Below are 26,603 nucleotides of genomic sequence, written 5' to 3'. Positions count from 1 at the left end.
TGAACTAAAGGCCCTAAAGAATTTCCTAAACCCAGATAGGATCCCCTAAAGTTTTCTGAAGAATTTAGAGTTCTCATTAGGGCCTATGATCCTGGACTTCCAGATTTTTACCAGTTTGTGCATACAGTGAAGCTCAGAAAAGGAGACAGGAAGCAGAATGACATAACCCCAAGAATGATATTCAAGATTCTCAGTCTGCAACGTGGTCTCCTTATGGATCAGAAAACGCTTGCAAAATATGGCAGCAGATATTTTAAAAGCCATTCCTTGCATCTTCCCTGCCTGCACCGATTGGTCTATTATCAAACCTGTGAACCAAAGAAAGCTGAATCTGAGGCAGACTAAAGCATGTCTGAACTCTCTTCCTATAGCATTCTGGTTTCTATATAATGGATGATACTACCCAACCTGCTCCAGCTGCCTTATGTGTAGATGTAATACCTCCTAGGATTAGTGGATTGATTACAAGGCAGAAAATAGGATGGGAAGCCACAGGTCTGAGTGAACTTGTGATCATAGCTGAGCACTTTGAAAGGATCTTGGAATGGACTGTTAACAAAGGTCTGCTAAGTTAGTGTCCTTACAGTTTTAATAGGTGTAAGGCCAGAAACCTAAAACAATACCTGGGCTTCTCCCATTGCACCCTCCTAGGGGTCCATCATCAAAACACCCAGACATGTTGTCTCATTTATAATCAACTGGGACACTGGAAAAAGATTGCCCCCAAAGGTTTTGTGCAAATCCTTCAAAGAACTCAAATGCCCCTATATCTGCTTTTGAAGAAGGGCCCTATATGGGCCCCTCCCAGGGGTGACAGGACTTCGAAGGATTCTCCAGTAAACTGCTGCTAGTTATTTTCATGAACAGCCAAGGGGAAACTAAAATTAAAATCAATAGAAAACCTTGCCGAATTCTGACACCAGAGCTGCACTCTGCTTGAAACCTGATCTCTCATAGGCCAACAAATCCCTCAGAGTAAAAATAAATAAATAAATAAATAAATAAATAAATAAATATTAAATTAAGTTAAAAAGAAGAAAGAAACAAAGATATAAAACAACAACAATGACAAAAATCTCCATAGATGGGTATCCAATTAATTCAGGGAGAGTTTTTATCTCAACTAGTACAAATGACTAAGAACTTTCACTGAAATCATTCCTTTTTGCTATGATACAGCTCCCATCAGTCTATAAAATAGAGATCTCTTTTGCCCCTAATATAGAGCTTACCTTAGAATATCCTGACTAACCTAAAGCTGATGTTTTAATGTTCCTTACAATCCAGGCTTAATAAGCAGGGGGAGAATTTCCAGCAAAAGATCCCTAATTTAATCCAGGTGTCCAAATATCTGTGGGAGACCTCTAATACTGACATTGGGAGAATAAAAAAACAGAATCTATAAAAATTCAGAGAGACTTAATGAAAACGATTCCCAAGTTATCTCCATATCTGTTAAAATCTGAAGCCATACAAGACCTCACGCTAATAGAAGACCTAATTGCCCAGGGCCTAATCATTCCCTGCCCCAGCCCCTGTAACATATCAACTTTGCCAGTCCAGAAATATTGTAGGTAGGGATAGAGATTTGTCTAAGACTGGAGAGCTATTAAACAAGATAGTTATTCCCAGAGCACCTAGCTTGCTTAGTTGGTAGAGCATACAAATCTTTTTTTTAAAGTTTATTTATTTACTTTGAGAGAGACAGAGAGACAGAGAGAGAAAGAGAGAGAGAGTAGGGGAGGGGCAGAAAGAGACTGAGAGAGAGAGAGAGAGAATCCTAAATGCTGACAGTGCGGAGCCCGATGCAGGGCTCAAACTCATGAACAATGAGATCATCACCTGAGCCAAAATCAAGAGTCAGATGCTTAACTGACTGAGCCACCCAGGCACCCCAAGTAGAACATACAACTCTTGATCTCAGGGTCACAAATTCAAGTCCCATGTTGAGTGCAGAACTTTATTTAGGGGAAAAAATATATAGAGTTATTCCCCTTTCCCAGTTGTTCCAAACCCTAACACCCTGTTGTCACAAGTCCTACTGTAAAGGTTAAATTGTAGTGTAGGGCTAACCTGTAGCCTTGAGAAATAACAGCTTTGTTTTGACACTGTAGGTTAAGAGATAACAGGCCTGTCCTATCAATCAAGGGAACAAAAGTTCAAGGGAAATCAACTGGATTGGTGTTTGGATTGGGGCAAGGGCATGTTGAGAACTTTGAAAAAGTGGGCCAGAGGCAGGGTCAAGGAGGTCAACTGGTTGCGGCTTAAGGTCTGAACTGCTTCCACCCCCAACTGGGAACTATTTCTTTGTTCTGTTCCCAGGTGATGATAAGATGATGTGGTCGGCTATAAAAACTCTGTACCCCGGCTGCTCAAGGCCGCACTCTGATCAAGAGTGTCAGTCCCGATGGGTCGGCCTTGCCTCTCAATTGCAATAAACTGTGTTGTGACTGTCACTGGTGCCCGTAGCATTCTGTTTCAGGAGTCATGTGGATGCAACACTACCAGATGTAAAATGATTCACTGTTGTAGACCTATGTTCAACCTTCTTCAGCATTTCTGTAGACCTCAGCTACCAATACTTGTTTGCTTTTATTTAGAATAATCAGTAATATACCTGGACAGTGGTGCCTCAAGGGTTCACTGAGGCCCCTTATTTCTCCCAAGTGGCCCATCAAGATTTAAGTCTCTTTCAGTTCCCTGGGAAATCAACCCTTCTACAGTATGTAGACTATCTCCTGTAATGCTCAGTTACCAAAGAAGCATCTGTATAAGATTCCATTTATCTGCTGCAACAGTTAGCTGAGAAAGAACAGGAAGTCTGTACGGAGAAATGACTTGATTTACCTAGTCATAATGTAAGTGCTGTAGGAATCCAATTGTCTCCAAAGATAATTTTAAGCTTATTCAAGCATTCTCTAGGCCCATGATCGGCAGTAGCTTTCTGGATTTCTACCCCTGGCTGGATATCATAGACTCTGGGTTCCTGATTTTTCTCTATCAACTTCTCCACTCTATGACCTTCCTGAAAATGCAGTGAGCAGGCCATTATAAGATTTACAAAAGCACTATAAGAACTCCTGCCCTAGGGCTATCTAACTATTCAAAGGCCTTCACCTTTTTTGTGCAGTAGAGAGATAATCAAGCCCTGTGAATGCTCACACAAGAGCGTGCTGATAAGAATAGGCCTATTGCCTATTATATCATACAACTTGATTCACTTGCTCGTGCCCATCCCAATTGCCTTAAGGCCTTACTGAAGCTGCAAAGTTAGTAAACATTTCCATGGATTTAGTCCTAGGAAATAATGTTTATTTCGCAAGCTCCACATGCCGTCCTAAGTCTTCTTAATTCTGAATTGACTCATCATTTCTCTGCATGCAGACCAACCTCCTATGAGATCCTTCTGCTCTCACTACTAACATACAGGTTAGTATGCAACATTGCAACATTCTTAATCCTGTCCTTGTCTGATGAAAATGAACCCCATGACAGAAAGGTAATCATGTCCCATTTTGTGATACCAAGTCTGGATTTATGACACACTCCTTTGATGAATCCCGATCTAATTTTATTTGTTAATAGGTTATCCTGTAAAAATGAAAAAGGGACTTTCCAAACTGGCTATTCTATTACTACACAATATGAACTACTTGAGAGGGGAAAGCTCCCACAAGCTAAATCAGCCCACCAAGCGGAGCTATACACCCTTACCTGAGCATGCCAATTATCTGAAGAACAAACTATTGATATAATATTTATAATGACAGCTGGTATGCCTTTAGGATCAACCATGATTTTTGGATGTTAATGGAAACAAAAAGGTTTTCTCACATCCACTGGGACTCCAATGAAAAATGGACAGTAAGCAAATGATTCCTTGCTGCTATTCTCTTATTTTTCTGAAATTACTGTCATCAATTTGAGGCTCACACAAAGAGGACTGAAAATGAGTTTAGGGAAATGTCCCAACTGACTTTCATGTAGTAGCAACAAAAACTATAAAGGTTTTGACATATGGGGATGAAGTCAATTCTTGCTTCTGCAAAAAAAAAAAAAAAAAAAACAAAACAAAAAAAAAAAAACAAAAAAAAAAAAACAAAAAACAAACCCTGACCCTTTGAGCTCGACATTGCCTTTTGTCCTCTTGAAGGTCTTGTGACATGTGCTCCCGAGTCATAGAAATCACAATGGGCAAACAATGTTTGTAAATGGAATGAACAGTTGGGACTATGGGAGACTTAACATGGCTGCTTGTTTCTTCCTAGTGGAAGAGGGGGAGAATTTTTCCTCTACCCTCAAGGTCTTCTAGCCGGACTAAGAATTAAATTTACATGTGAAAGGTTAACAGGAGAAAACCAAAAGTTTTATTGTGTGTGCTTGGCGGTCCAATAATGACATTGAGACCTAAAGAAATGACCAAGATGGCAATTTTTACACATTTTAGATAAAGAGAGATGATAAATTAGTGAGGAATTTACAGGATAAGGAAAACAGGTATTTGGAAGCTTTAATTGGTAAGGAATTCAAAGCAAAATGAATTTGAGCTGAGGAAGTAGATTGGTGAAAAAGTAACAAGGTTTATTTCTACAGCTTTCTCCACTTTAAAGTCCATATCACTGGTGATAAGGGTGTCTTTCTACTTCTTAGTATAGGGAGGCTATTTTTCATATGGGAGATTTGTTTCCTGCTTTCAGGAGGACAGAGATGTGTCTAAGTGTCCTTGAACTGATTGTTTCTTAAGTAACCTTTGCTAAAATATTCAAATGTGCCGAATTGGCACACTGTGGGAGCCTACCCTAAGCCCCTACGCTGACTCCCTGGCAAACCCTACCTTCTTGTTCTTGCGTTCATCTAACCACCGTGGTGCAGCTAAGATGACTCAAACCATAAATAAATACTGGTGGACAGACTTCTAAAAAATTATAAAAACTGTTTATCAGTGTCTTATGTCTGACCTGTCAGGTTCTTAACCTGGAAAAATTATTTTTCTTTCCAGAGTCCTCAGACCTTCTTCCTCTGAACCATCTGAGCACCTTCATTCAAATGCCACCCGGTATGGATTATTAATATATTCTTATTGTATATATAATTTCTGGATGGATTGAAGCCTTCTCTTGCTGAAAGGATGACACCCTCACACTCACAGTGGCAAAACAAACCGTTGGCAAATGCAGTTCCTACCTGGAGTCTACCCTTCACACTATCTAGTGACTGAGGCACCCACTTCACTTTGAAGATCAGATGAGCTGTAACTAAAGCTTTGCAAACTTCTTGGAACTGTCACTGCTGCTATCACTCTCAGTCATCAGGCAAAGTTGAAAGAACAAATGGAATCGCCAATCTCAAAAATTTCCAAACTCACTGAAACTGCTGGACTCCCTTGGCCTGAGGTGTTGCCTCTGGCCTTGCTGACTTTTGCAGTACCCTCTTTGTGAGATAGTCACCAGTAGACCAATGTCTTTTGGTGTACAACCTTTTGTTGATCCCTTGTTGTACTGTAAGTCTAGTGTTGTTATGCCCAGAATTCGTGATCCCCAAAGACCACCAGGGAGCCCAGTCCAATGCAAAAGCAAAGAGCCTTTATTCGAGCTAGCTCGAGCTCAATCCCCTACCTGCACCGACTCAGCGGTGAGATGTTGGAGAGAGAGAGAGAGTTTTAAAACCACAAAGGTTTTATAGGGATCTGGGGGCAGTTGGTGGGGTAATGGTCGTGGCCTTAACCGATTGGCTGAGGAAGGGTCCAAGTCCCATTACGCAGGTTGCCAGGCGTGGTTTGAACGGGAAGTTTGAACAGGTGAGTGGGAAGTTACTCAAGGGGAGGAGGCGTGGTCTGAGGTTTAGAACGGGAATTTCTTTCTGCGGTTTTCTCGGGAAGGGGGCCATGTCGGAGACATAGTCACTCAAGATGGAGGACACAGAACAAAATGGAGTCGGCCGGCCTAGGTCCGCTCTTTCAGTGTCTCATGCTAAAACCTCTCAACACCAGGTTCAGAATCTCTTCCATATCCCCAATTCAAACTATCCTCTTGTTCATGATTTGGTATTTTGGAAAAGCCCCCAGAGGAACATGGTCCCTGAGCCCTGTTGGAAGGGAACATTACCAAGTGCTCCTGATAACCAATACTTCTGAAAAACTAGAAAGCACTGAACTTTGGGGCACACATCTCCCAGCTGGAAAAGATCCTCCTGACACTTGGTCCTCCTCTTGCACTGGTGACCTTGAAGCCAAGTTGCCCAGGAAGCTGATGATTTCATGTGGTAGCCAGTTTCCTTTCAAGACACCAGAGCAAGAATTCATACTTTCACTAGCCTCAAACATGAAAGCCTTTCTTTTTCTCTTTCTCTCTTTCATGTTGGCATTGGCTTGGAGAGGTGGCATCACCCACATCTCCCAAGCCACTCTTAAAGGGGATAACCTTTCGGACTGCTCTATTTGTCATCAAAACCCTCCCATCTGTCCCTGATGCCGGAGCCCCCCTGGTCCTCCCTGTGACCAGTTTTTCTTCCATTCCCAATGAAACCATAAACTGCAACCGAAGCCACCTGCAGAGTCCAGAACATCCAGTGCCTTTGCTTTAACCTTTCTTCTGCCATAACTGTATGGACTGAGACAGGCAGGGACACTTTGAAAACATCAGTATAGTACATTTTTACAATGACGTTCTAATGATTATCTAAACCCAAACTGCTCCCGGCCTAGAACTGCACTTTTCTCCACATGCACCCACTCTCCAAAGAGCTTAGAACTATCTTTTATTTTAGAACAAGAAATTACCTTCCCAAGTGCAGTGAAAGCCTAACTGATCCATGGCTTAACTGGGCAAATGAAAAGTCCTAGTGAATAAATTCATTAATAATAATACTTCGATGGGAGCAGCGTGTGTCCCAGAAGCATTTATTTTTGTCTGTGGTGGTTTTGAGGAAAAGCATATTTCTTTGGCTTATGAGTACCTAGATGGCTGGCACTTAACTGGGCAGTGCCTTTGGGGTTATCTAATTGAACCCCTAAACTGCCAACTATGAAACTGGAACACCTCACTGGTCAATTTCCCTCAATCTGTGTTGCTGAAACAAATAGGAATTGCCAGAAAGCATTCACGATTCAGAATTTGCTTCTTTGGGTGGATCTCTAGGAGCTAGAGTGCAGATGAGGCTATGATCATGAACCTCTACTTAACTCTTGAAGATATTCCAGAATCTACTGCTAAAGCAGAACTGCCCAACAAAAATCCCTAAACACTGGCCAGAGTTGTTCCCCATGCTAGAATAGCCCTTCATTACCTTTTAGCTTTGCAGGGAGGTGCTTGTGCTGTAGCCAACACTACTGGTTGCACTTGGACGAATGCTTCTAGGGAGGGGTGAGTCTCAGCTACAATAAGATCACTCGCCCAGCCAATTGGTTTAAGAAAGCGACTCCTTCAGTGAGGTCTTCCTCACTGGGTCATTTATTTGACCTTGATTGGTTTGTGTCTTGAGCACCATGACTCCAAAGTGCACTCCAGACACTGGGAAGTATTCTACCTTTGGTAACCATACTAGTCCCCCTGATGCACTCTGTTCACTCAAAGCTTTAAAGGCATGCTTGCATCCACTAACCACTAAGGAAATCATCTCCCTAATATTACAAAGTCACAGGCCACCAGGGTGACTCAGCCAACTAAGTCTCTGACTTCAGCTTGGGTCATGATCTCGCAGTTCGTGGGTTTGAGCCCCATGTCGGGCTCTGTGCTGACAGCTTAGAGGCTGGAGCCTGCTTTGGATTCTGTGTCTCCCTCTCTGTCTCTGACTCTCTCTCTCTCTCTCTCTCTGCCCCTCCCTCATTCACACTCCATCTCTCTCTCTCTCAAAAATAAATAAAACATTAAAAATTTTTTTCCAAGTTAGAAAAGTAACAGAGAGAATAATCAATTTAAAGAATGTGAACCTGACATTGTGGCCTTTGATTACCACACAGAGATTCAACAAAAACCGTGAGAACTCCAGAGTGGTATAGCTGGGAGTAGTGCATTAATGTCTTAAATTTTGTTCACATCTCTCAGTTAGGCTGAGAGTCTGACTAAAATGGGGTGATTGTTAAAGACAAGACAACAGGACCAAAATGGAGTTGCATATGCTACGCTGCCTCCTCCCTCCCCCCATCACCAAAATAAGACTTAACAGTTTTGGTAACTTACTTGCATTTTGGTCTCCCAGAAATAGAATCTGAAACCAGTTGGTTAAAGAACAAAATTCAAAATTTAAAGATCTAATTGGCTTTATTCAGTGATTCACAAATCGGGCAACATACAGTCTAGCAGATAGAAAGAAACTTCAGAGAGCAGTACAAGGCAATACATTTCATAGACAGAAGGGAACAGAAACAAGAATGTTACACTAGACAAACAGGTGGATTGGTTATTACAAGGCTACTTTTCTTCTGGGGATGGCAGGGGTTCTTATCAGAGCGATTACCTACCTAATGCGGATCGGGAAATTCCTGATTGGTTTCAGATTCTGTTTGCGGGACAGCCAAAACTGCAACTAACTTCAGTTCAGTGACATGAGGGGGAAGAAGAGAGGGGGGCAGGGAAGGGGTTGACTCCATCTTGCAACAGCCACTGTTCTGTGGAGTCCTTAGAAGAGCAGAACTTTCTTGGAATCATGATAAGCATCTTGAGGGTTAGACACCTGAAAAGTCCTCCCATATCACAATACTGAGCAAAAAAAGGTCAGCCAACCACTGAGGAGCCCATGCCCAGTGAAAATTTTCTCCCAGTGTGGGTTTAAGCCTTAAAAATACCATCTCCCCTTGTCTTCTTCAGATGGGCACACCCACTGAGTTGAGTTGCCCTTCCTGGTTTGCAAACCTAAATAAAGATTTGTCTCGGTTTTCCTTCCTCATAGGCGGGCTCCTGAAGATTTTTCTTAGCATAAGGGACTCCATTTGGGGCTCGCTGTCCTTAACAACTCAATCAAGAATTTCCTGATTACTTTAGTTGGGTAATCTACCTGATGAAACCCTGGCATCCCCTTAAGGAAAGTAACGCGGCAATCACCAATCTACCTTTTTGCCTCATCTAATTTTTTCCTGTTCCCTTCTGCCTGCGAAATCTCTAGCATTGTATAGTTCTTCCAGCTCTTTCCATTCTATCTGCTATACTGGATGCTGCCCAATTTGGGAATTGCTGAATAAAAGCCAGAAAGATCTTTAAAATGCACTTAGGATTAAAATTTTGTTCAGGAAAAAATAACTGGGGGGCATGGGAAGGCACAGGTTTGTGTGCCTGTGGCTGGAAATCAGCAAGTATCCCTAGATGTGGTGTGATGGGGAGAAGAGGTCCTCCTGGAGTCTCGAGCGGCCCCCATAATAGCTCTCCCTTTGGCCAGAACCGGTCAGCTAGATCTTGGCGCTTGCTATTTTGCCCCCCTAGTTTTGGATCCTAGTCTTCCCTGGGGGGCGGAGGCCTGGAGGGCAGCCGGGCAGATGTAATGCCCGAAGTTGTGGATCCCACAAGAGACCACCAGAGTCGTAAGTCAAAGCCAAGCGGCAAGGGTCGTTTATTGCAGGTTCGAACCTGGACCTCCGCGCACTCGTTGCCGGTGACGCTAAGAGGCCCTGATCAGGGTTGGTACAGCGTTTTTATAGACAGAGACAAATAGCACAGGGGAGGTTTCAAATTATGAGGGGCCTGATTAGTTGGTTTTAAAGTAAGGACATTTGTTGTTCTCTGATTGGGCGTCCTTTGTCTGTCCTTTGGCGGGAAGGCTTTGTCCGTTACTTGTGGCGGGAAGAAAAAGGGGGAAGGGGAAGGGGAGGCATGTGTTAAGCAAGCAGGTTTACAGAAGCGAGAAATGCCGGTTAGTTCATGTACAGTCACTTATTCTATTACACACCAGACTACATTTAGGAAGTTTCACAACTTACTCTATTACATAGTGAGTTACATTCAGGAAAGGTTTCACAATGCTCGTAGCAAACAGCAAGCAAAACAGACTTCTCAGCAATTGTATTTCTTATCAAAGATCCATAATAAGCAGAAAAGAGAACTTAGCTTTAAACTAAGGCAGGGCTGTTCTTTTCATTCCCCCCTTTTTCTTGTGCCTAAAGAGCCAATCTTGGATCTTTAGTTTTCTATTTGTAATGTCTTGAGTGGTTGGTACTGAGTTCGTAAGACCATTAATTGTATAGCATTGAACCTGTCTTGGACAAAATTAATAATTTTGTTTATGATGCAGGGGCCTAACGTGAGAGCGAGAAGCAGGATGGCCAGAGGCCCGAGTAAAGCGGAGAGCAGGGTAGTTAACCATGGGGACGCATTGAACCAGGATTCAAACCACCCAGCCTCCTGTTCTCTTTCTCTTTTTCGTTTGGCTAGCCCTTCTCGGACCTTGGCAATAGAATCTCTTACTATTCCTGTGTGGTCAGCATAGAAGCAACACTCTTCTCCTAGTGCCGCACAGAGACCACCTTGCTGTAGAACAGCAGGTCTAATCCTCTCCTGTTTTGTAAAACTACTTCCGAGAGGGAGGTTAGGGACTTCTCAAGCGAAGTGATGGCAGTCTCTATTCTTTCTATATCTTTATCAACTGCTTCTCTAAGTATACTAAATCCCTTGTTTTGTATTGTTAAGGCTGAGATCCCTGTCCCTGTTCCGATGGCCCCGAGTCCAAATATGGTGGCTAGAGTTAGAGCCCCTGCAGTGATGAGTTATCTCTTAGTTACTCTTTTGGGTGCTATCCACGTCTGGTCTACATACTCAGTTGTGTGGTATATGATTTTTGGGAACACAATTACCATTATACAGAATTCTGACTGATTGAACATATCTTTATAGAGGCAAGGAGTTAATCCCGCATGAGAACAAAGCCACCACGAGTTATCTGGTGGAATAATCCAATTTTCTGAAGTATTGAATATATTTCTGTTATTTATGCATAAGTGGCTATATTTTGTTGGCACTGTTCCTATACATGTCCCATTTCCTGTAAGTACTGGTAGTGTGAGGCCGGGTCTTCTCTGTCCCCAATTGCAAGAGTCTGAGTTGTTTGCGGTGCTATAGTTTCCTACTATTGCTACTGACTCGTAAAATGGAGGTTGTATAGAATAGCATAGCCAACAAGCTTCTGTCTCCTTAGGGTTCGTATGGTTTAAGGCCTGATAAGTGGAATTTATCATTGTCCATAAGGGGTCATTTCTAAATGAGGTTTGAATTTTTGACGGGCCCCCGGGGTTAATGGAGGGGTTGTGGGAGGGAGTGTGGGAGGGGTTTTTTTTTTGAAGTAGTCCTGACTATAGGGACTGCTTGAGTGGATGGAGAATTGGGAGGATTAGTGCTCTTATCTGTGGGCCGTTGGGTAGGATCGGGCTTATTCGGGGGCCCTACTGATTGGTTTGGCCCTACTAGGGTTGGTAGAGTCTTGGGTTCTGCCTTTAGTTTTATCTGAATAACAGTTGCATAGTAGGGTGGCCCCCAATATAAATAGATTCCCCAACTAAGTCCAGAGGTCCATCTAGTATCTTTTTTTCCATCTTCTAGAAATTTAATGCGGACAAGGTTACAGGTAGAGGTTCTGGATAGCTTGTGTTTGGGGCAGGGGCTAGCAAATTTCATGTCAATATAATGGGGTTTTACGTTCCATTTCCAGCTTCCATCATTGGTAGTGACACAACTCCAGGACTTAGAGTAGTAGCTTAAAATTCCTCCACATGTGGTGCGAGCGTTCAGTCCGAACCCTGGGCATGCATAAAATCCCCTCTGGCTTAGACTTTCTCGTTCCCCAGGTCTATACCCATATACGCGTGCAGGGGCTCGGCGTTGGCGTTTCCCTGGGGTAAGGATAAGGTCAGAGGGATGAGGGAGTAATCCCATGGAGACAGCTACATCTTCTAGGTTGAATATAGGTCGGGCCACCAAGAATTTAAGGGGGTATCTGATTTAGTGGTGGTATTATAGACTTCATGAGTTTCTAAATTAATAATTTCCCACGTTAAGGTATAGGGGATATGAAGGTTGCCCGCAATACTTATCAGTCCGTAGAAAGTGAGTAGGAGTATGCTGATGAGTGTTCTTTTTTTGGTCATTATGGGTCAGGAGCTGGTCTGGGTCTTCGGCGCAGAGTTAATTTTAAAGGATGGGTCTTACTCTGGTCAACTGTCCAGGCTGTGTTGGCTTCTGACACGAAGTCTTCTCAAACTGCAAAGGGATCAGCTGGTCGAGCATGGGTGTAATGGATCCAGGTAGCAATCCCGTCCACCTTGAGAGCGGTGGGCGTAGTCAGGATCACAATGTAGGGTCCCTTCCACCGTGGCTGGAGGGTCTCTTGCTTATGTCTCCGCACGTATACCCAGTCTCTGGGTCGGTAGTGATGGGGCTCGGGGGGGGGGGGGCGGTCTCATAAATGGCTCTCAGTCTGGGCCAAACTTCCTGGTGGGTGTGCTGGAGTTCCCTCAGGGAAATAAGAAGTTTATGATCATCAAATTCAGTTAACACATTAGACTGTAGGTTGGCAATTATGGGGGGGGGGGACTCCATACATGATTTCAAAGGGGGTCAATCCCAGTTTGTAAGGGGAGTTCCGCACCCTGAACAGAGCGTAGGGGAGTAAGACTACCCAATTAGCGCCAGTCTCCATGGTCAATTTAGTTAAGGTCTCTTTTAGAGTTCTATTCATTCTTTCTACCTGTCCTGAGCTTTGGGGTCTATATGCACAATGTAGTTTCCAATAAGCCCCAGTAAACTGAGCTATCCCTTGTATTACCTTTGAAATGAATGCTGGTCCGTTGTCTGATCCTATTAGGGTAGGGAATCCGTACCTGGGCATGATGTCTTCCAACATTTTCTTTGCCACTACCTGCGCAGTCTCATGCTTGGTGGGGAAGGCCTCTGTCCATCCTGAAAAGGTATCTATAAACACTAATAAATATTTATATCCATATTTTCCAGGCTTTACCTCGGTGAAGTCTACTTCCCAATAGGCTCCCGGCCTGGTTCCGCGGGTCCTGGAGCCAGGGTTTTTCCCGTGGTTGGTAGCGTTAGTTAGTTGGCAAGCTTTACAGCTAGCAACTATCTGTTCAATTTTTGTCCTGGAGTCTCTAATGGTGATCCTAGCATGTCTTATTAAGTCCTGCATTTTTCTGGTGCCCATATGAGTGGCTCGGTGCATCTTGGATAAGACTTTATTTCCCATTTCTTCTGGGAGAATTATGCTACAGTCTGCTGCTCTCCACCATCCGTTAAGGCACTGAGTTAAAGGTAATTTTTGGATCCAGTTTAGGTCTTCTTTAGTGTAGGCGGGATTTTCTGGTAAACTAGCTGAACCGGGGTCTGGTAGGGTGGTCATTAAAGCACAGTCCACCTGTAAGGCTGTCTCTCGAGCCACCTGGTCAGCCAAATTATTTCCTATGGCCACCGGTGTGATCGGTTTTTGGTGGCCTGGGCAATGTATGATGGCTAGTCGTTTAGGCAGCCAGAGTGCCTTTAAAAGAGCCAATATTTCTTCTTTGTTTTTGATAGTTTTCCCCTCTGCAGTTAACAGTCCCCTCTCTCTATATATAGCTCCATGTATGTGGGCCGTAGCAAAAGCATATCTGCTATCGGTATACACGTTTAGTCTCTTGTCTTTTCCCAGAGTCAGTGCCTTGGTTAAGGCCACAAGTTCAGCCCATTGGGCAGAGGTGCCAGCTGGCAAACGCTCCACCCAAACAGTCTCAGTTTCAGTTGTGACTGCTGCCCCTGCGTACCTTTGACCCTGATGTACAAAGCTACTGCCGTCAGTGAACCAGGTAACCCCGGCGTCTGGTAGAGGGTGATCCTGTAAATCTTCCCGAACTCCATGAACCTGTGCCAATATCTCAGCACAGTCATGGAGAGGGGTATCTAAGTCCGGGTCTGGTAGCAGGGAGGCAGGGTTTAGTGTTCGGGGGGGAGCATAAATGATTCTGAGGGGGTTTAATAATAGTCCCTGGTAGTGAACCAGTCGGGCGTTACTTATCCATCGGTCAGGAGGTTGTTTGAGGACTCTCTCGATGGCATGAGGGGTTGTAACATGTAACTCTTGTCCCATAGTTAACTTATCAGCATCCTTTACCATTAGAGCTGTAGCAGCGATCATACAGAGGCAAGGGGGCCAGCCAGCCGCTACTGGGTCTAGTCTTTTTGAAAGATAGGCAATGGGCCTGGGCCATGGGCCAAGGAGTTGCATCAGCACTGCTTTGGCTACCCCCTTGTTTTCATCTACGAAGAGATGGAAGGGTTTGGAGACATCGGGGAGCCCTAAGGCTGGCACCGACAACAGGGCGAGTTTAATTTGTTGGAAAGCCTGCTCAGTTTCCTCGGTCCACTCAAAGGGCGCCTATTCTCGGGTGACCAGGTAAAGAGGCTTAGCCATCTTGGCGAACCGAGGTATCCACAAGCGGCAGAACCCGGCCGATCCCAGGAATTCTCTCACCCGCCTTCGCGTTGTGGGTCGGGGGATGCAGAGGATGGTTTCCTTCCGTGCATCAGTGAGCCACCGCTGGCCTTCTCTTAACAGATACCCCAAGTAGGTTACCTCGGACCTGCAAATTTGGGCCTTCTTTGCTGAAGCCCGGTACCCCAGGGCACCAAGTGTCCGGAGGAGGTTCCTGGTGCCTTGCAAGCAAGCTTCGGCAGTTTCAGCGGCAATTAAAAGATCGTCGACGTACTGCAAGAGAGTCACTTCGGGGTTTTGATTCCGGTACTCACCCAGATCCTCGTGAAGTGCCTCATCGAATAAGGTGGGTGAGTTTTTAAATCCTTGGGGGAGCCGGGTCCAGGTGAGTTGTCCATTTATGCCCCTCTCAGGGTCGGACCACTCGAAGGCGAAGAGCTCTTGGCTTTTGGGGGCCAGAGGCAGGCTGAAAAAAGCATCTTTTAAATCAAGGACAGTATACCATTGTCTTTCTGGGCTGAGGGCACTTAGGAGGGTATAGGGGTTGGGTACTGTTGGGTGTATGTCCATGACTCGGCGGTTAACTTCTCTTAGATCTTGTACTGGACGGTAGTCCGCACTGTTAGGTTTTCGTACAGGCAGCAGGGGGGTGTTCCAGGCTGAATGGCAGGGACGCAAGATGCCTAAGTCTAGGGGGCGACGGATATGTGGCGTGATGCCATTTCTGGCCTCCATTGACATCGGGTATTGTCGGACCCGAACTGGATCTGCCCCCGGTTTCAGCTCTATGAATAGAGCTGGGAGATGTTTAGCCAACCCCATACCCCCGGTTTCAGCCCATGCTTCTGGAAACTGCTGGAGCCAGGGCTCTATGTTTTGACTTTGCGAGGGTGGCTCCTGATGGAGTTGATATTCATCTTCTAATCTTAGAGCAAGTATGGTCATGGGTTGGTTGTGAGGGCTTGTCACTTGGGGGCCCCCTGGTGTAAAATGAATCTGGGCCCCCATTTTAGTGAGTAAGTCTCTTCCTAATAAGGGGCAGGGGCTGTCGGGGATGACTAGGAAGGAATGGGTGACGTTTCCATTTCCTAGGTCCACAGTCCTCTGGGTAGTCCAGGGATATTTTTTTATTCCGGTAGCCCCTTGGACCCAGGAAGATTTTTTAGAAATTTTTCCATGGGGTCTGATCAAGACCGAATGTTGTGCCCCTGTGTCGACTAGGAATTGCACTGGGTTCCCCTCCACTTGTAGCGTTACCCTAGGTTTGGGGAGGGGATCTGAACCCCATCTTCCCTATTCTGCATCTTGAGTGACGAGGGCGGGTGTGGTTTTCGGCTGCCACAGTTTTTGATTATGACGTGGCTTTTTCTTTTTAGGGCATTCTCGGGCCCAATGGCCTTTTTCTTTGCAATAGGCACATTGGTCTTTATCCAGGGGCTTTTGGACAACAGCGGCCAGGACTTTGGTCATTTTTTCGGTAGCTTTAAGTTGCCTGTCCTCTGGAGTCTCTCTATTATTATAGACAAGCTGGGCAATGCGGAGTAAGTCCTGAATCTGTTTTCCCTCCAGGTCCTCTAGTTTCTGGAGTTTCTTTTTAATATCAGTAGCTGCCTGATTTACAAAGGCCATTACAACAGCAGCTTGATTTTCGGGGGCCTCGGGGTTCATGGGGGTATACTGTCTGAAGGTTTCCATTAATCTTTCTAAATAAGCGGCAGGGCTCTCTGTCTTACCTTGTATCACTGAATACACTTTTGCCAAATTAGTGGGCTTGCGTGCAGCAGCCCGGAGACCCGCCATTAGAGTCTGGCGATAAATGCGCAGCCGTCCCCTACCTTCTGCCGTGTTGTAGTCCCAGCCATCCTGTGGGGGTCGGGTCAAGGGAAAAGCTGCATTAATGAGATCAAGGTTAGCAGTGGGTTGGCCGTCATCTCCAGGCACCAGCTTTCTTGCTTCCAATTGAATGCTTTCTCGCTCCTCGGTGGTGAACAGAATTCGGAGGAGTTGCTGACAATCATCCCAGGTGGGTTGATGGGTGAACATAACGCTGTCCAGGAGAGCTATTAAATCTTTAGGGTTATCAGAAAATCGGGCATTCTGGGTTTTCCAGTTATACAGGTCACTGGTAGAGAATGGCCAGTATTGAAGTCGGGGGTTCCCCGTATCATCAGGAGGCCCTATTTCCCGTAAGGGTAAAGCTACGGTGGAGTCAGGAAGGCGGAGTCCTGGCTCATGTGGGGCCCGCCTATGGGTGCGTCCAGCTGGCCCTTGGATTTCGCCCCCATTAGGCATGAGCGCGGGTTGAGCCTCCCTATTCTCTAGTTCTTCCATCGGCTGGGCTATGGGAGGCTCTGCCGGCGCAGGGGGAGTGGGGTCAGGAGCAGGGATGGGGGCAGCTTGTGGAATAAAGGGGGGAATCTGGTAAGGGGGAGGGTCGAGAGAAAGTAAATCTTGGCTGTCGGGGAGGACAGGGGGTGCAGTTGGAGTTAGCGGCTTGGGAGGGTTGATAGGTTTAGCCGCTAGGATTTGGCATGACCCTGCTGTTAAGAAAGAGGCCATCCAAGGAGGTGGATTTTCCTCTAAATCTTGCCACACCAGAATATAGGGACTCTGATCTGGGTGACCTTCTTTCCCTGGTAGGAAAATCCTTGATTTTACTTTAAGGACCACAGGGAGGCAGAAGGTTCCCTCTGTAGGCCAATTGACCCCAAAGGTGGGCCATTCAGAGCGGCAGTAGGTGATCAACTTTCTTTTGCGAATGTCTAGGCTTAAGCTGTGTCCTCTAGCTCTTACATCCTTGAAGTTGGTGAGGAGGAGGGAAAGAGGGGTGCTCTGTGTTTGGCCCATGTTATGATTCTGAGGAAGAGGAGAAGGGAAGGGGGCACGGGCAGCACGGATGCGGGGGGGTGCCGCTGGCCAGGGGGTGGCACGGAGGGGGCCCTGAAGTGGCTGAAACTAGCAGTGGAGGAGTTTGTGCAGGCGACCTCTGAGGGTGAGACTCCCGGAGGCTTGGCTGGGCCCCGGGCGGAGGGGCGGGAGGAAAAGCCGCAGGGAGCTGAGGAAGGAGAGAGAGGAACAAAGGATGGAATAATGAATTCTGATTAGCTGAGAAAACACTTAATTCCAATAAAGCATCCGACCCATGAAAGAAAAACAAAAACTAACAAGAATCTTTCGCAGCGGTTCCGACTTTCTGGTGCCGTTTCGGCCAGCCCCACAGAGAAAATTATGATTAGGATGGCGGTAATTACAAGGGCCCAGGGGTGACAATACATTTAGACTGACACAGAAGTACTCGCGTACTCGCCTGTCCGTGTCCCTCGCGGGAACTTAGGTGCCTCTTAGCATAGGCGGGCAGGTATAAACCCCCTGCTTGGATCAAAAATTTTGACCGCCTTAAGCCATATGAGGATCGCCGCGGAAATCGGGTTAGAGCCCACTCGAATCCTGTAGCTTACGCCGTGGGACTACACATAGGGTAAGTCAGGCGCGTGCCCCTGACTCCCAACAATCATTCCAGTCAATTTAACAGACAGACACACAGACACACATCACATCAGAACACGGGTAACAATGGGCATGCCTACTGGTTTTTCAGGCGCCTAGAGATGTTTCTTAGCACTCTGGACTAATTTATACAGAGAAACTGGAAGTCCGTAGAGAAAGTGAAAGTGGTTAACTCGCAAGCGCGTTGGGCGTGAGTGGCCCACAGAAAAGAGTCCTGATGGGCCAAAAAGGCCCCCCCGATGGGCCAGAAAGGCCCCCTGTGTCAGTGGACGTCTCCAACTGACCCCGGCTGGGTGCCCTATAGCGCGTCCGCCAGGGTCACACCAGCTTCCAGACAGAACCGGTTCTCCAGAGAAGAAACACAGATCAGAGAAAAGGAAGAACGTTAGAGCCGGCTTACTTACCGATCGATCGGAATCAGATACGACCTGTTGACCAGAAGTCTGGTGGGCTCAGGGGAAATCTCGGTGGGACCTCCAAATGTAATGCCCGAAGTCGTGGATCCCACAAGAGACCACCAGAGTCGTAAGTCAAAGCCAAGCGGCAAGGGTCGTTTATTGCAGGTTCGAACCTGGACCTCCGCGCACTCGTTGCCGGTGACGCTAAGAGGCCCTGATCAGGGTTGGTACAGCGTTTTTATAGACAGAGACAAATAGCACAGGGGAGGTTTCAAATTATGAGGGGCCTGATTAGTTGGTTTTAAAGTAAGGACATTTGTTGTTCTCTGATTGGGCGTCCTTTGTCTGTCCTTTGGCGGGAAGGCTTTGTCCGTTACTTGTGGCGGGAAGAAAAAGGGGGAAGGGGGAAGGGGAGGGATGTGTTAAGCAAGCAGGTTTACAGAAGCGAGAAATGCCGGTTAGTTCATGTACAGTCACTTATTCTATTACACACCAGACTACATTTAGGAAGTTTCACAACTTACTCTATTACATAGTGAGTTACATTCAGGAAAGGTTTCACAATGCTTGTAGCAAACAGCAAGCAAAACAGACTTCTCAGCAATTGTATTTCTTATCAAAGATCCATAATAAGCAGAAAAGAGAACTTAGCTTTAAACTAAGGCAGGGCTGTTCTTTTCACAGAGACGCTGGAGGGGATGTGGGCAAATTGGGCAAGACTGATAGAGCGCCGGGGCCTGACAGGGCATTGGAGAGTGGAGGGCAGGCGCCCAGAGGGGAAGGCAGGGTTGCTGAGGACAGGTCAGGTGGCTCACAGGCAGCTGAGCACTGCGCTGGCGCCAGGGAGAAGGCGAGACGTTGGCCCTCCCAGCTTCCTAGAGCGGCCGCCGAGAGGCGGGGCGGCGACGCGCCTGCGCGACCTGGGCCGACGGAGAGCTGGTCTCTGAGCGACGGGTTCTGGGCGGGTGGTGTGGCTGGAGGACTGGCTGTCGGGGACCTGGGGAGGTGAGCCGCCGGGCGGGGCGCGGGGGCGGCGGAGGCGGCGGGGGGGTGGCGACCGGCAGTGAGGGTGCACGGCTCGGGAGGGCGGCGGGGACGCTCGGCCCCGCCCGGGGTGAGACTCAGGGGTCGGGGGTGCTGGCTGAGGCCCGGCCTGGAGGCGGCGCCCGGGGCGGGCGGTCTGGCCGGGCGGGGATCCGGTCCCCGCTGCGGTGAGGAGTGTAGCTGGAAGCGCTTTGCAGCCCCGGGCAGAGAGTTGGGAGTAATGGCTTCTGTGCTTTATCCTTTCTCCCAATTATGCAAACAAAGCGTACTCATTAGGGACAATTAGATGACGCGGGTGGGAGCCAGAAAAGTGAGAATAACCGCAGTCTGCAAATAGTTTCGTCTGGATGCTTCCTGACATTTTAAAATTTGCTCACAATGATGCACATTCATACACGGGTGCATGTGCATTTCGAAATGGGATCGTACTGTGGCCTTTAAAAACTTAGTATTATTGGGATGCAAAAGTACTGTGCTAAAATTTACATAATACTTACCAGAGGGTACAATAAAATCGACCACTTTAACCATTTTCAAGTGTGGCAAAATTGAGCGGCATTAAGTACATTCATACCCTTGCGTTTTGAAAATTATGATACCTTCAACCGGCGGAATGCATTTGTTCACATAGCGGTCAAAATTGGTGCTAGCGTTAGTTAGGACGCCACCGAGACATAATTTCTGGGAGGATAATTAAAAGGAAACGTTTTCGTTGCAGTTTATTTTCCGTAGTTAGTACACACTACACAAAGCTGTAATGCTCACAAAGTGACGCTTGTGCAGGAAAATAGCAGAATCTTGTGTATTAGGGTGATTGCCTCTTTTCAAAATGAAAGTGTAGCATATAAAAGGGAGTTTTAATTTTTTCAATATACATTTTTAAAGATTTTATTTTTAACAAAAAGGGTTTTTTAAAGATAAGGGACAGCTCTTAAAACCACCGTACTGTCTCTGACTTGCATAGGCCTAAGAAGTCAGAGAATGGTCGGTCCCCTTCTAAGTTACAAGTGGTGGCCAGGAAAGAACACCACCCTGTTTCGAGCTGTATGTAGTGCAGAAGTGAAAACGCATTAGTATTAGTACATTATTTGCAAGGAAATGTCAGTGAGTGGTTTTAGTCATAATTTGATGAAGGGATTTCGGAGAACTTGCATCCGCTTACACGTGTGTGTATGTGTGTGTGTGTGTGTGTGTGTTGAGGGTCTGATGAATGGGGGTGCTCTTACCTGTCGTGTTAATGCTGAAGAAAGGCAGACAAATTTTGGTTAAAAATGTAGTCCTTACTGTAGGTCGAAATGACGGGAATGTTTTGAAGGTAAACCCTCAGTATATACTTAGAAAGGAAACTGACAACAGCATCACAAATACTAAGTCTGCCACTTGAAGTTTTCTGAGGCTCCTCGTGTCCAGGCTGTATCAGTGCAAGGGCATTCGGTGATGTCGGAGAGTTGCTTGGGAGTAGAAATACATAACGTATAGTAACCATAACTTACCTTATTTGTCAGTCTTCGGGATTGTTGTATCAGAAACGCTCTGAAAGAACTCCCCAGGTGAATCATGAGATGCTCTACAAGATTGGATTTTTGAGCTCAAACTTCTGCCTGATCTTACACCTCTTACCCTCCTTCCTTGTTTTATTACAGTGTGTCGGACCAGACATGCCTATCCAACATGCCATGTGTTTTCTTCATTTTCTGTCTTCCTGTAAGCTCTGCAAGGCGGTGGTGTTTTTTGTTTATTTGTTTTGGTTTCTTGTGGTGTTTTGTTTTTGGTATCCTTATTCGATATGTAGTCCTTAGTGCCTGGGGCATAGCTGGTACCCAGTAAATACTGTTAATAAAAGAATGAATCTAAATTGGAGATAAGAATAACAATATTTAATATCTTTGATTGCCACGGGTTTTTTTTTTTTTTTTTTAAACCTAAGCTAGAAATACATCAGAAAAAAGTGATAACAGTTCTCCCATTCCGAGACCTTTTTCTTGAGGCGCCTGGGTGGCCTAAATGGTTAAGCGTCCAACTTTGGCTCAGGTCACGATCACAAGGTCCGTGAGTTCGAGCCCCGTGTCAGGCTCTGTGCTGACATCTCAGAGCCTGGAGCCTGCTTCCGATTCTGTGTCTCCCTCTCTCTCTCTGCCCCCCTCTCAAAAATAAGTATATATTTAAAAAAACAAAAAACAAAAAAACAAACCCTTTTTCTTTTGAATAGTTGTGGACTTAGAGAGGGTTGCAGAAACCGTACCGAGTTCCCTTATATTCTTTGGTCAGTTTGCCTAGAGTTAATATCTTGCATAACCATAGTACAAGTCCTCAAACTTCAGAAATTTACAGTGTACGATGCTATTCATTAAACTGCTGACTTTACTTACAGAGTCCAGCAGTTTCTCACTAATGACCTTTTTCTGTTGCAGGATCCGATCTAGAATCCCTCATTCCACCATTCCTTGTAGTTGCCCTGTCTTCTTGTTTTCCTTCAATATGTGACAGGCTCTCCATCTTTCCTTGTTTTTCATGACGTTGACACTTTTCAAGTACGTTGTATGGGTATTTTTAGAATGACTCTCACTTTGGTTTTGTCAGATGTTTTTTCCTGCTTCAATTGAGGATGATGTTGCTGTGTGTTACTACTGTCGATACTGATGTTGACCTAGTGGTGTCTTCCATGTGTCACCACTGTAAAGAGTGATTACTTTCCCTTTGTAACCAGTGATTATTTGGGGGAAGATACTTTGAGACCTTGCGTGGCAATATCCTGCTTTTCTTTACTGTTCACCCACGGATTAGCCTTCTTGGTGGATCTTATCACTGTAATGGTCTAGTGGTGACTTTGATTTCTGTTATTCCTTCTCCAGATAATAATTGGAGTATTTCCTGAGGAAGAGTTGTGCCTTCTTTCCCTTTGTTTTATTTCTTCAATTATTTGTATCTGTGTGATGTTGGATACATATCCTTTGGGCTATGATGCGGTGCTAACGGTACTTATTTCGTTGCTTAAATTATTCCAGCTTTGGCCCTTGGGGGCTCTTTGCAGTGGCTCCTGCTTCCCCTTAAAGTGTCCACATCCTTTTTGGTGTCTCTCCCTGACTTTCTGGCCCCATACGTTAATTGTGTTTGTTGTATCTTCCCTTCCCCAGCCCCCGAGACCACCACTTCTCCAAAGACCCCTCGTTCCTTTCTCCATGTTGACGGTTTATTGGAGAATGATACTGAGAAACCAAGTTTTGGGCGCTAGGTTTGAGCTCACTTCTTAACTGATGTACGGGTTCAAGTATACTGTAACACTCTAGGTATGTACTGGAAGCAGTCTTTCTTGTTTCCTTATCAGCGTATAAAATAAAGCGTATGTGCCCTCACACTGGTAGGAAAAACACGGGAATAAGAGACTGCTAAATGAGGATTAAAAAAAATTTTTTTTAACATTTATTTATTTTTGAGAGAGACAGAGTGTGAACTGAGAAGGGGCAGAGGGAGAGAGAGGGAGACAGAGAATCTGAAGCAGGCTCCAGGCTCTGAGCTGTCAGCACAGAGCCCGACGCGGGGCTGAAACGCACCAACTGTGAGATCATGACCCGAGCCGAAGTCCGGCACTTAACCAACCGACTGAGCCACCCACGTGCCCCATAAATGAGGATTTTAAAAGAAAACGAAATACGTCATGTATGAGCTGAAGAAGCAAAATGACAAAAGAGGAAACTGTCCCTGAAAAATGCCCAGATAATTGTTTGGGATTTCCCCTGTTTTTACAAAGCCATTTTCATTGCAGGATTGAGACTGGGCCTAAGGTATGAAGCTCTGGGAGAAGAGGCCCGATCAACTCAGGTTGCCTCCTAGGCCTGGGATGGGTGAAGTTTTATTTCTGTTCTCAAAAGCTGGTTGGGACGTGGAGAAACCCTGAGGCATTAGGAAACCTGAATTTAACTGGGCAGCTTCAGCTCACTGGCCCCCATGTCTTTACTGTGCCCTGGGTCTTTCCAGGTCTTTAGCTTTGTCCGTGTTCATGGTTGCAGAGGCTGGGCCAACCCTTCCTCCCCAGTTGAAGGCCTGGAACCCCTCGCCAGGTTCCTAGGCTTTTGCCCTCATTTTCCTGTCAGCTAGTCTTCTCATCACCTGTGTCCAGATACTTCGCTGGCCTCTTTGGACATTTCTGTAGCAGCTGCTTTAGAACAGGCCTGCTTGGAGGCTTATTTTTGGTGCTAATTGTGCTGTGGATCTCCATTTCCTGAGATCGGTCTTGCCATTTCTATTTCCTGCTGGGTGCCTTCCTTCAGAACATTTGTCTCTGGGCTCAAGTTCATTCTCTTTAGCCTCACTGCCAGATTTCTGGTCACTGTGAGCAGCTTTCTAGTCCTTTCCTACTTGGGTTTCTTGCTCTTCTCCAGTCTATTCGGCAGGTTTGTTGGGGAAAGTCTCTGTCCCTCTTCCTCTGACTTTCAGCTGCCTTCTGAGCAGTTGTTTCTGCTGCTGGGGCTCAGCACGGCTGGAGCCTGTCCCTCTTGCTCGGCTCAGCCTTCTTTTGTTGTTGCTGGTCTTCAGGTCTGTCTGTAGGCCTTCAGCCACTTACTTTATCATTTCCCTCCTTTTCCTTTGCTTTTGTTTTCTCCAGTACTTCTTCTTTTTCTCCACTGTTTTTCCACATCAAAGCTTCACTTCTCTGCCAGAACTTCAGCTGACTCCTCAGCATGCATGATCCCTAATGTAGTTCTTGACTGGACTGACTCTTCATGCCCTGAGAACAGGAGTGTAGTTTTTTTGTGTGTTAGCTGGATGGCAGCCTGCTTTCTGGCATGAGCTCTTTCCTTCTGTGGTTAGTCACTCTTTTTTCTCTGTCCTGACAGCATTGGCTGAGTCTGGGAGATAGCGAATAGGTATTGGTTTATAACCAAGTAGGGGATGGCTTCGGAGTGAAGGGAGTGATTTCTTTACATGTATTTAATGGTCGCAGGAGATGGAGGATGGTTTCAGGGGACGGTGAACATCATTTGTGACTTGGTGCACTCAGTTATGGGACCCTTTACAAGAGGTACCTAGGCCGGCTGTTTATCTCACCTTTTTTGTCGACTCTTTTTGTTTTGTCTCTTTGTCTTAACATTCTTGGTCTTTGTTTTTTCTTTTGCATGTTGTGTTTAGGGGTAGCATTTTGCTCTTTTCATTCTCTTCTTATTTGCCGGGTCATGTCTTAGGTTGGTCTCGTAATTTTTAGGAGATCTAAGGTCACGTTGGTTGGTTTTTCCATTTGCAGTTTTTGAGTGCAGCCACCATTTGCTCTCAGTACCCCTTCAAGGCTTGCTGCCTCTCCCCCTCAGTGCCTGTCCCTGTGTCCTGGGAGCTGCCTGATACTCATTTAGTGTGTTTGGTACAGAGAATTCTTGATTACTTTGATGATCGTAAAAGTGACATGTAGAAATTCACGGAACACTGGTTAATAGGAAGGGAAAGCCTTTATCCCACTTTCTGGAGAAGATAATGGGTGAGAACACTCTGGCAGCAAGGCTAAGAAAGTTTTTGTGCATATTCCAGCTGTACTTTATTTTTATTTTAAGTCTTAACTAGTTAATAACTATAATTTTTAAACCTCGTCCCATAATTTACTTATTATTTTAGGAAAATGGGACAAGACAAAATATATAATGAGTAAAGTAACAGGGAGGCAGATTTCAGACACACCAGTTTAAGCACTTCTAACATTTTGGCATTTTTGCAGTCTTTCTTTCTTTCTTTCTTTCTTTCTTTCTTTCTTTCTTTCTTTCTTTCTTTCTATGTTCATTTATTTTTGAGAGAGAGAGAGCACAAGTGGAGGAGGGGCAGACAGAGAGGGAGACACAGAATCTGAAGCAGGCTCCAGGCTCCGAGCTGACAGCAGAGTCTGATGAGGGGCTCGAACCCATGAACCATGAGACTGTGACCTGAACTGAAGTCAGATACCAACTGAGCAACCCAGGCACCCCTGTAATCGTCATTTTCTACATGCATTCTTAAAAGAAAGAAAAGAGAGAGGCGTAGTACACAAATGTTATGTTGAAAAATGAAATAACTACACGTAAACTAAAGGTTCCTTTAACTACTACTCAAACTCTCCGCTCCTGTATTCAGTAAGAGTTTTTGTGAATCGCCCAAGCCATCTTAAATTCCTTTGAGTACTTATGTACATCACACGTACTTACACTTAGACGTATATATGGTTTTAGATTTTTTCTACAATTATATCTAAGATTTTTTTTTTTTTTTAATATCTTAACATGTTTTGTTATTGATGGGCAAGGCGGTCAAGAGCAGCTTCTCCTCTCTTGCATAACAGCGTTTAGAGTAGCCTTGAGCTGGGGACATTTCCTTGCCCCCAGAGATAAAGAGCATTCTGGGCTTATTGCCTTCTGAAGGACTATCTTTCTCTGTTCTTGCTTAATGTATACCCCTTTGTTCTGCCTATTGCATGTGTCAGTGACCCTCAGGCCTACCCCTGCTTTCTTTATTTCAGACCCCACCGGCAAGGGGTTGAGGGTCCTACTGCAGCATTAGGTGTAGTGCTTGTCTCCACACTGGCCTAAACACGTTGCCTGCGAAAGTGATCTGCTGCGCATGGGGAAGGCAATGGATTGCAAGAGGTTGAATCTTGTGCATTCTTTCTCTTTTCTCTTCTTGTGAGTAAGTTTTGTACTACTTGAGTCAGGTGTGTATTTTGTTTCTTCTTAGCAACTTAGAATCGTGCTCTGGCCTGTTGTGTGAGTAGCATTTACTTGCCTGTTAACCTTGGCCACACAGTCTGAGCACCCAGCAGACAGTGAAACAGTAATGTTAAGGGTCCAGTACAGTCTTTTAAACTGTTGTACTAGATATTTCATCCTAGGAAGTGCCACACTGTTATTTATTTCTATTGATGAACAAGTCATTTATTTCCAATATTGTGTTACTACAAAGAGTACTCTAGTGAACACCTGTGCGAATGTCTGTATATCTACCTCTGCAAGTGTTTTTCCAGGGAGATTCCTAGAAGTGAAATTCCTGTAGCCGAAGTAATGGGACTTCATAGTTTTGCTATAGACTTTCACACTACCTTTCCTGGTGGCTGTATGCATTTACGCTTCTATCACTGTTTTGTTTTTTGTTTTGTTATTATTCTTTTTTCTGGTCAAGAGGTTTTCAAATATTGTAGTCATATATCACACTTTTCCTTTTATTTTCTTAAGAAATCCTTGCTTACTCTGAGGTTCTTACTCTTTTGTTTTTGAAGTTAAGTCTTTGGAATTCATTTTGTGTGTAATTGTACTT

At 45.3% G+C, this 26,603-nt stretch overlaps 3 protein-coding genes across 3 annotated transcripts in view; 2 read left to right on the top strand and 1 right to left on the bottom strand.

The window, feature by feature from the left end:
• The window catches only part of ZNF852 (zinc finger protein 852), a 74,192-nt gene that overhangs the window by 39,147 nt on the left and 8,442 nt on the right, over positions 1 to 26,603 (top strand). Inside the window, exon 5 of the mRNA XM_042955934.1 lies at positions 5,000 to 5,056. Coding sequence (XP_042811868.1) covers positions 5,000 to 5,056 — 57 coding nt within the window. The remainder of the gene's footprint in view (positions 1 to 4,999; positions 5,057 to 26,603) is intronic.
• LOC122230382 lies at positions 14,335 to 18,469 on the bottom strand. Its single transcript, XM_042956173.1, is given in 2 exon segments — positions 14,335 to 17,446; positions 18,303 to 18,469. A coding segment is annotated over 1 exon segment (2,904 nt). The 5' UTR covers positions 17,239 to 17,446; positions 18,303 to 18,469.
• The window catches only part of ZNF445 (zinc finger protein 445), a 28,853-nt gene continuing 21,163 nt past the window's right edge, over positions 18,914 to 26,603 (top strand). Inside the window, exon 1 of the mRNA XM_042955928.1 lies at positions 18,914 to 19,301. The gene's annotated coding sequence lies outside the window, so the exon portion shown is untranslated. The remainder of the gene's footprint in view (positions 19,302 to 26,603) is intronic.

Source organism: Panthera leo, chromosome C2 (genome assembly GCF_018350215.1).
Source record: "Panthera leo isolate Ple1 chromosome C2, P.leo_Ple1_pat1.1, whole genome shotgun sequence".
NCBI classification, from domain to species: Eukaryota; Metazoa; Chordata; class Mammalia; order Carnivora; family Felidae; genus Panthera; species Panthera leo.
Note: the sequence above shows the minus strand (reverse complement) of the source record. Positions and strands in the feature narration are given on the sequence as shown.